Consider the following 10,338-nt stretch of genomic DNA (forward strand, 5'->3'; position numbering starts at 1 on the left):
CTACACCGCACCGACGTACGGCTCGTCCCCCTGCGGCTGCTGCCTGGGGAGGGCCGTGTTGTTGGCCGCCGGGGGCTGTTTGCCTTCCTTACGGTCCCGGGGCTGGGGCTCCCTCGCCTGGCTGTAGCTGGCGGTGGTTGCGTACAGGCTGTGGGGCAGCAGCTGCCCCCCTGCCGTGCACTTGCACAGCTGGTTGAAGGCAGCCCGGAACTTCTGGGACATGAGGTTGTAGACGACGGGGTTGAGGGCGCTGTTGGCATAGATGCACACCCGGCAGAAGAGGAGGAACCAGGGGTTCAGGAAGGGGCTGTCCAGGAAGGAGTTCACCAGAACCAGCGTCCGGTAGGGCATCCACAGCAGGGCGAAAAGGATCACCACCACGGCCAGCATCTTGGTGACCTGCAGAGAGGACACAGCAGGGAGGCCGAGCTGGGTCACTGGCATCCTAGAGTGTTGCTTTCCGTGGAGCTCCCGGACCACATCCTCACCACAAGGCCACTGACCCACTGAAGCAATCTCCGGGCAGGCCGCCCCAGGCACACTCACCGCATCACGCCCCCTCTCAGCAGCCAGTGGCTGGCAGGCTGGCAAACCTGCCGGCTCAAAGCCAGGGAGATGGAAGGGCAGAGAACCCCAGGAGTGGGAGTCTGCATCCTTCCCTGGCTTGTGTGCCTGGGGATCTGCCAAAGCAGAGCTGCTGGCTTTGCACTGGCTGCCTGGCACTCAGCTTGCTGTCTGCAGCCAGCGCATCTGTTTTCACCGAGCCCGAGGTGGGAAACCTGCCAGGCTGGGCTGGCATCGCTGCATGTCCCTGTGCCAAGGGCTGGGGCCCTGCCTCGACAAGTTCCAGGCTCCCTCTGGTGCGCAGCAGGGAAGAACTATGCAGGGCTGCTGGCCAGTGGGTTCCCTCTAATTTTTTATATCCATGGGTGCACCACCAGTAGAAACACAGGCCGCCAGCTCTGGGCACTTTGCTAATTCAGGCAGCACCTGAATCTCTCCTGTGTGGGAGCCCAAGTGCTCAACTTACAGAATCCCAGGGCTGGAAGGGACCCCAGGAGGTCATCTAGTCCAGCCCCCTGCTTCAAGGAGGGTCAACCCCTACTAAGTCATCCCAGCCAGGACCTTGTCAAGCCGGGACTTAAAAACCTCGAGGGATGAAGAGTCCACCACCTCTCTAGGCAACACATCCCAGTGCTTCACCACCCGCCTAGTTTTTCCTAATATCCAACCTACACTTCTCCCTCTGCAACTTCAGACCATTGCTCCTTGTTCTGCCCTCTGACACCACTGAGAACAGTTTCTCTCCCTCCTCTTTAGAGCTCCCCTTCAGGAAGTTGAAGGCTGCTGTTAAATCATCCCTCAGTCTTCCCTTCTGTAAACTAAACAAGCCCAAATCCCTCAGCCTCTCCTCACAGGTCTTGTGCTCCAGCCCCTTAATCATTTTTGTTGCCCTCCGCTGAACCTGCTCCAGCACATCCACATCCTTTCTAAACTGGGGGGCCCCGGAACTGGACGCAATACTCCAGATGTGGCCTCAGCAGTGCTGAATAGAGGGGAACAGCTACTTCTCTTCTCTCTTACAGGGAACGCTGCTGGTCTCCGATGGCCCAGTCCCCACTCCGAGCATGCCAGGCACGCTCTGGAGGCAGCTGGAAGACAGCTCCCCCAGCCAGAGATCAGGGTGTGGTTAGGATGGCAGCAGAGACTCACCCGCCTGGTTAAAGCCAGGCTATCTGCAACAGTGCCATCACTAGTAACAGCAGCACTGCCTCTTGGGTGGCCAGTGGTGCCCCTGGACCAGACTGCGGGGCAGGGGCTGGATGAGGATTGGGGGAAGTCACTGGGAGCGACTGAAATCAGCCCGGCACAGGGAGGGCAAAGCAAAAGCTGATTTTCTCGGTCTCACTCCCAGACACCCGCACGTTCGCTGTGCACAGGGCCGGGAGGGCAGGAGCTGTAGCGGGGAGCAGCCCCAGAGCCGTGGGGAGCAGGGCCAGGAGGCAGCAGGGGTCAGCCCCACTCCCACGCACACTCACTGGCTGCAGGAAGCAGAGTGACTGTGCCCCAGCTGCAGTGCCCGGAGGGGGCTTGAGGGAAGCAGTGAAACCCCCTCCCCCAGCATGCTCACTGGCTGCAGGCACCAGGCTCCCAGCAACTCAAGAGAGGGGGCTCAGGGAAGGGGTACAACTGGGCTGGGACCAGGCCAGCAAAGCGGTGGAGTAAGGCCGGGTCAGAGCAGGGGGCTGTCCTGGGTTCCGCACTGCCCGTGGGGTGGCCCTGGTGGGCACAGCCCGCAGGTGGCAGGGGCTGGCCAGGGGATGAGGTAGGCTGCCACCTGGCACTGTACCATGCACTGCATGCAGCTGCCAATGGCCCTGGGGAATTTCAGGCAACATGGTGCACGCACACAGCTGCGGGTTGGTTCCATCGGCCCTGCTGTCTCCGTGCAGCAGAGAAAAGTTTGGCCGTGGGCAGCGGGGGAGCGTGCTCCTGTGGGCACCACGAGCCCTGCTCGTGAAGGGTGGGGGTCTGGTCGGCGGCACACCAGGCGTACACAGCTCGGCTTTCACCGACCGGCGTGTCGCTGAGAGGCGTTGGGTGCAGACAAAGCCGCGTCCCGCATCCTGCTGCTAGGAGAATTGCTTCTCCCGGTCACATCCACACACTCTGTCTCCCTTCTAACAACCTGCACCACTGGCTTGCTTTCCCTGGAGGGGCCTGCACCTCCCCCCCAGCACCAATGCTGAAAAGAAACGTTCATGCCAGCTCCTGGTTGGGCCCGTTGGCCCGGCTGCAAGGGGCCGCCTGGGGCCAGGGCCCTGCTGTGCACTGGTATTGAACCAGAGTTATCGGGAATCTGTTCAAAGGTGCAGGGAATTCCAGCCCCAGCCACCTTATGGAGCCTGTGGCCTGCAAGCAGAGAGGTCAGGGTGGTGGCTGGTGGGCCCATGTGTCTACTGAGCAAAGCAGTGGAAGGAACAGGGCGCCGCTGGGGTGACTGGCAGAGTCCTAAAGTGAACATGACTAAACCCCTCCAGCCCAGCTGTTCCCAGAGTGGGGGATGTTACATGTCCGGTCCAGCCACCTTTATCCCAGCGCTTGTCATGTGTCCCCTGGGTCCCCTGAGAGTCTGACATCTCACCTGCCTGTAGTGTCCCCCTGGCTTGGCCTCCAGGCCTACCGCACTGCTTGCACTCGGCCCTGGGTGGGGTAGGCCAGGGAAGGCTGTGCCACGGTGGCTGTGGAGGATGCTGTCAGACACAGGGCAGTCCCTGGGAGTTTGACTGAAAACAGCCCCCACCCCATGTCCAGCCCGTCTGAGCCCATCGTCACCTCCAGAAAGTGGGACGTGCCCCCTCCCCACGGCTCAGCATGGGGCATACACACTTCCAGAGGGGTTTGAAATTCCAGAGCCCAGCAGGAGGCTGATGCCTGCAGCTTCAGGGGGGCAGAGTCTGGCCCTGGGCGGGAAGGCTTTGTACTGGGCTCCTACACAGGGCTGCTTCCTCCATTGTAGAGTCCATCCAGGTCAGGTTCCCCCCCGGTCTGCTCTGCCCTGATAGAACTTGGGGCGGCTGGGCATATCTAGTGCCTCCCAGCCATCTCAGCCTGCCGGTACGCCCAGCAGCATCTTCCACCTTTAAATAAAGACTCTCAGGTCACTCTTCCAAGGGGTGCCACCTCAGGGTTTGCAGGAGCATCCCTTTTCATCAAACTGTAGAATCCCAGGGCTGGAAGAGACCTCAGGAGGTCATTGAGTCCAGCCCCTTGCCCAAAGCAGCATCAACCCCAACTAAACCATCCCAGCCAGGGCTTTATCCAGCCGGGACTTAAAAACCTCTAGGGATGGAGATTCCACCACCTCTCTAGGCAACACATTCCAGTGCTTCACCACCCGCCTGGGGAAAGAGTTTTTCCTAATACCCAACCTACACCTCCCTCACCTCAACTTCAGACCATTGCTCCTTGTCCTGCCATCCGCATTACTGTGAGAACAGCCTCTCCCCATCCTCTTTAGAGCTCCCCTTCAGGAAGTTGAAGGCCGCTATTAAATCCCCCCTCACTCTTCTCTTCTACAAACTAAATAAGCCGAGATCCCCCAGCCTCTCCTCGTAGGTCATGTACTCCAACCCCCTCATCATTTTTATTGCCCTCTGCTGGAACCTCTCCAAATGCATCCACACCCTTTCTACAGTGGGGGCCCCAGAACTGGATGCAATACTCCAGATGTGGCCTCACCACTGCCGAATAATATTTTGCATGCAGGCCCTTTGGCCAGGGCTCTGGGGAGCTCTCCATACCTGCTTCCGAGAGGAGAGAGCCCCTTGAGTCCTGGAGCGGCTGCTGGGCTTCCTTCCTGGGGCCTCCACTCCTTTCTTCTCCATCCCACTCCTCTCTCTCCAGGGCTCGGGGGTCACGTTGGCTCGGTGGGAGATGGGACTGGTGAAGAGGATTCTCCCGATCAACCCGTAGAGCAGGGTGGCCACAAAGAGCGGGGTGACAAAGAAGAGGGCGAAGTCGAGCAGGTAGATGGGCAGGTAGAGGTTGCGGGAGACCTTGTAGCCACACTCCAGGTGCCGGCTCTGGCTGGTGTTGATGTCAACCAGGAAGAACCAGAGCATGCAATAGAGGGAGGTGCCGGTCCAGATGACAGCAATGATGCGCTTGGCCCGGGACACTGTGCACATGGTCTGGGCGCGCATTGGGTGGCAGATGGCGATGTACCTGGGGACAGGAAGGACAGAGCCATGACACTGGCTGGGGGAAAGAGCTAGGGCAGAGCCCATGCATGGCAGGCAGGCAGGGAGGGGACACAGAGGCCTTCTACAGCTGCAGCTTGGGCCACTGGCACATCCACACTGGTCCTTGGAGATGAGCGCTACAGGCTAGAAAGGCAGCAGCGTGGTCTAGCAGACGGGGCACTGGGCTGGGAGTCAGGAGAATCTGGGCTCTGCTGGGTGACCGTGGGCAAGTCACTTTGCCTCCCCCCTCCTTTGCCTGCCTTGTCTGTTCGAATCTGTGACACCGGAACTTGGAGGCCAACGGGTGACGCCCCCGTCCACCCCACTTAACCAAAGAAACGTAAGCGGAGAATTCACTCCCCACAGATTAATAGCAGCTGCCAAGGATGGAGCTGCAATTCCACTGTCCCCCCCGGGGGCTGTTGTGGTGTGAGAAGAGGGGGCAGCTGCCTCATCGTTAACCCAGCCAGCCTTGGAGACGGCTGCTGGAGAAGCCTTTCTTGACACATATTAAAAGGCAATCTACACGCTGGTCTTCCCTGGTGGGCGTGCGAGGGTCGGAGGTCCAACTGCTGGCAGGTGGGGGACATGGGGCTAACTCCAGCCCCATAGGGGTCAATGCCCAGCCCAGGCATGCTTGTGCACAAACCCTCGTGAAAGCACCAGAAGGGCTTTCGCACCAGCCTGCCTGCACCAGCACTGGGCTCTGGGCAGTTGCATTTGTGGGCACAATACCCCGTGGGCCGGTGGGGCAGGCGAAGAGCGTGCCAGAGCAACAGACCCAGAGCAGCGGCTGCCCCTCACTAACAGAAAGTGGATATGCTGGGCTGGGGGTGAACAGTTTCCTCTTCCCTGAGTGACTATTAGACGCTGGGAAGTGGGCGGGCCTAAGCCAGCTCAGTGCGAAGGCTCCTCCCCTAGCCTAGTGGGAGGAGCTACTGGGCCCAGGACTCTGCCGAGTGTCGAGGACAACTAATGAGAAAACAGGGGTGGGAGTGCAGGTGGCAGGTGGACAATGGGGGAACCGGAGGGGGACACCGAGCAGAGAACCCCAGACAGCACCTGCTGCTCCTCCAAGCTCTCTGGGGAGCCACTGGACACCACCCAGAGGAACTATGCCCAGATGCATGACAACCCCCTCCTGCCTGCCCCATCCAGCATCCTTCCCCTGGTGCTGTAGAGACCCACTTTAGCAGGAGCCAGGAGGAGGCTGACAAGGTGACCAGGGCTGAGGCTAGTGCAGCACAAACAAGCCAGCACCTGGGGCTAATTAAGAACTTGCCAGCAGCAGCAGCAGGTTAATCAGGGCACCTGCTGGCTACTAAGGTGGGAGGTGAGGTGTTGTTCGAAAGGTCTCCCTGCAGGGCAGGCAGGAGCCCCAGGTCTGGGAGCAAAGAGGTGCCCTGGGGAAGAGGGGAGGCCTGTGAGCAGGGCAGAGTGCCAGGGCCAGAGGAAAGGTGCTGGGAGGGAGTGTTTGGGGCATGGCCCAGGGAAGTAGCTGCTAGGCTGGGAGTAGAGGAAACCCATCTGTTGCTGCTGCCTTAGGGCCCTGGGCTGGACCCTGGAGCAGAGGGTAAGCCTGGGTTTCCCCCCCCCCACAACACCCAAGCCAACCCCACCAGCACAGGGACTCCCCTGTGAGAGGGGAAACCAGGACTAGGGTGGAGTTTTCACCCTGAAACTGTGGCGTAGCCTATGAGGAGGCTGGCTGGCTCAGAAGGCCCTAACCACAGTCTCTAGTAAAGGGCAGGAGGCCCGTGCGGGGTCACGGTGAGCCTTGGTGGCAAACCTATCTGCCAGGCATGCAGCATCCTTGGGGCGCAGCCAGAGCTTTACCCCACTAGCCACTGGGATGGGGAACCATCAATGCTTAGTCCCTGTCTGGCCTGGAAGGACTAAGCTGCTGCCATTTGCTGGCGGGTGAATGACTTCGTGAGAGGTTGGTCTGGTCTTGTTAACGTTGGCGCTAATTCCCAGAGAGGCCGAGCACAGAGCAGGCACCAGAGATGTACCTCCCGGCACATCCCTGGAGGGGCCTGTCTGCGTGAAAGTGAGGGACAGGAACCAGCATGGGAGAAGCTTGCCCCACCCTGCAGCATCCGTAGGGCTGCCCCCATCCCCCAGAGCAAAGGGGAAGCCTTGTCCACACCCACCTCTCCACGGTGAAGGCCGTGATGGAGCAGGAGGAGACGTTGATACCCAGATATTGGAAGTAGGTTATCCCAAGGCAGCCAGCGTGCCCGTAGATCCACATCCCTGCCAGGCTGTCAGAGATGTTGGGCAAGCCAGCAGCGACCAGCACCATCAGGTCAGCCACTGCCAGGCTGACCAGGTAGCAGTTGGTGGGTGTCTTCATCTCCCGGGTGGTGAGAACCACCAGTACCACCATGACGTTCCCCACGATGCCTGCCGTGCAGATCACCAGCACCAGGAAGACCGAGATGGCTTTGTACTCGATGGCGTCGGTGCCAGCCAGGGAGACGTTCGTGGGGCTGTCAAACTTGCTGCTGTTCTCCATCGCTGCAGGCAGGTCGGAGGCAGGAGCCGGTGCCGCTGCCTCCCTCCACAGTTCAAGGTGGTGTGACTCTGGAGAGAACGGGAAGGGACGGGTCAGTTCCTCCAGACTCAAGACTCCGTCTTTGTCCTTCAATCTGAGCCAGACGCTCGGCAGCTCCCTCTGACCAAACGAGCTCAGCTTTGTTTGCTGCAAGAAAAGCACCAAGGAGCAAAGTGAAGGATTCTGTGCCTCACTCACCCCTACAAACCACCTCTCCCATTCCTCCCAGGGCTCAGCCTAGCAAACCTCCAAGGGCGACTGAGTTCTCCCTGGCTTCCCCAAGCAGCTCTGCTGACATTGACCCAGCCCCTAAGGATGGTAACACGCAGCCAGCTGTTGTCAGGTAGCCACCAGAACCTGTCCCCCACAGCATGGTGTGGTCAGTGCTGTGGATTGAAACGGTGCAGGTGAACCATGGGAGAATGAGGGCTCTAGTTCTGTCTCTGGGTTTGGAGCCCTAGCAGGAAGGGAACAGGATTGTGGGGAAGAGGAAACAAAATAGTGGGGAATGAGGTGAAGATGTGATTCAGTTCTTGCTTATCTGATGACTGGTGATGGGTTACCATGCATCAAGAAAAGGCGCCAGGGCTTGCATGCAACGTTCCCACAAATCTTCCCCATCCACGTGCGGGATAAAGTTTTTATGTGCATGGCTACATGTGGATGTGCACCACCCGTAGAAACAAAGAGCCCCAGCAGGCGCTCTGCTAATCAGTTGGGCAGCATTGGCCTCTCTCCTGAGCAGCCACACAAGCGCCTGGCTTACAGGGAGCACTACCAGACAGCACACAGTCAACCTGTGGAACTCCTCGCCAGAGGAGGCTGTGAAGGCTGGGAATGCAACAGGGTTCAAAGAATAGTAACAGAGTGGAAGCCGTGCTAGTCTATACACTATCAAAACAAAAAGCAGTCAAGTAGCACTTTAAAGACTAGCAAAATAGTTTATTAGGTGAGCTTTTGTGGGACAGACCCACTTCTTCAGACCATAGCCAGACCAGAACAGACTCAACATTTAAGGCACAGAGAACCAAAAACAGTAAGCAAGGAGGACAAGTCAGAAAAAGATAAATCAAGGTGAGCAAATCAGAGAGTGAAAGCTCACCTAAGAATCTATTTTGCTAGTCTTTAAAGTGCTACTTGACTGCTTTTTGTTTTGATAGGGTTCAAAGAAGAGCTAGATAAATTCATGGAGGTTGGGTCCATAATAGGCGATTAGCCAGGGGGTAGGAATGCTGTCTCTGGCCTCTGTTTGTCACGGGCTGGAGACGGATGGCAGGAGACAAGTCGCTTGAGCATTGTCTTTGGTCCACCCCCTCTGGGGCACCTGGCACTGGCCACTGTCAGCAGACAGGATGCTGGGCTGGTTGGACACACTAATGGCCATTTCTATGTCCTTATGTGGTAGGAATGTAGGTGGCAAGGCAAAGTGCTCCTGAAGGGTTCACCTCCCTCTCTCCCATCAAAGCTCTTCAGCCGTACCCGCCTGCACGTCCGCTCTGGCTTTTCATTTCCTCCTCGCGTCTCTGCATCAGAGCCTGAATCCTCAGGGCACCTCTGCTTCCAATCCTGCCTCAGGCTTCTCACCAACGCTCTTGCATAGTTTTGCTTTACATTGCTTGTGGGAAAGTAAAATGGAAAGCATCACATAAGAACAGAAAAATATATTATGGCTCTAGGAATATGGTTCAAAGCTGCAAACATGTAACTGTTGCTTTGCATGGGCGACTACAAAGTGTGGCCAACTGTATAACCGCCCTGGGCTTTTGTTCGTGGTCTTTATTTGCTGTTTCTGGAAAGATTAGAAAGATTGGCATGCCACTCTGGGAAGTTGTGCCATGGGACTTTGGGGAGAGCTGCAGCATGAGAAAAAACTCATGGCCCTGCCAAAGCATGAAAGCCAACCCAAAAGGGATACAAAACTGTTTTACTGGAAATAAAGTCATCGAGTTATAAATATTCCCCTAAAATCTAGACCACCTGCCCCAGCCCCAGGTCTGGTTCTCATGTCAAACTGCTGAGCATTTAAATGTTTTTTGATGGGCTACAAAGAGGATATTAAGAGAAGATGATGAAAGAAATTTAGTTTTAAATTAAAAAAAATTAAATAAAAAAAGCCAGGAAAGGAAAAGGAGGGGATACAAATAGGGGATATCTCTTCTGATAACCATGTCAGGGGCTACAGCCTTATTTTGACCTTCATGCAGTCACAAAGCCAGGTGTTTTAATCTTTAAAAATTAAGTGTGAAACATTCATGTGAGTGACTTTTACACTGTGCTTTACAATTAAAAGGACATTTCCCCTCTTGGTAAACTGCCTTCAGAGAAGTGTGTTGCCTGGGGGCTTTTGTACGCCAGCCAGTTCATCTAGGCAACACTTTAAAAATGAGCTAGTACTATTTTTAAAGGAAGAGCTAGTGAACCTTTTATACATGGTGGGTTTTGTTTGTTTGGTTTGGTTTGGTTTTTTTAGTTAAGAGAGAACCAAAATGTTCACAAGAGCTGGTGCAGGACAAGGGGTGAGCAAAGTGGGGGCGGGGTGAAATTTTCCAAGTCGGGTGCAGCACAGTTGGCTGCTGGGTCTCAGGCTTATCTGTCTCATTAAAAACACTGAAATATGTGACTGGTTTTACATCTGTGTATTCACATTTCTGTACTGATTCATAATGGTTCTAACATTCTACAGACGTATTTTCTTATGTGCCAAAAGAGAAGAGATAAGCATTTCACTCCAGACTAACAGATGTGAGGCCCTGAGCTTTTGTGGGTAACCCTCCGTTCATTGAGGTTTTTAAGGCCTGGCTGGACGAGGTCCTGGCTGGGATGACTTAGTGGGGGTTGATCCTGCTGGAAGCAGGGGCCTGCACTCAATGGCCTCCTGAGGTCCTTTGCAGCCCTGGGATTCTGTGATTCTCTAAGACCCACATCTTCAGACGAATGGAATAGAAAAAAGAGAACCCAGTGGAGTAGGAAGGTGGGGAGAAGGGTTACCGGTCACTAGGAGGATGAACTGATGCAGCGAGTTAAGTAGGATGTGCC

The 10,338-nt window shown here is 56.4% G+C and overlaps 1 protein-coding gene across 1 annotated transcript; it reads right to left on the bottom strand.

Annotated features, from left to right (window-relative positions):
* Positions 1-7,263, bottom strand: LOC142020894 (thyrotropin-releasing hormone receptor-like). The gene is made up of 3 exons (XM_075009134.1): positions 6,899-7,263; positions 4,305-4,728; positions 1-399 (listed from the first exon to the last, which is right to left on the bottom strand). The coding sequence occupies exons 1-3, from the start codon at positions 7,261-7,263 to the stop codon at positions 1-3; spliced, it is 1,188 nt and encodes a 395-aa protein (XP_074865235.1).
* Positions 7,264-10,338: the final 3,075 nt, after the last annotated feature.

This window comes from Carettochelys insculpta, chromosome 14 (genome assembly GCF_033958435.1).
Source record: "Carettochelys insculpta isolate YL-2023 chromosome 14, ASM3395843v1, whole genome shotgun sequence".
NCBI classification, from domain to species: Eukaryota; Metazoa; Chordata; order Testudines; family Carettochelyidae; genus Carettochelys; species Carettochelys insculpta.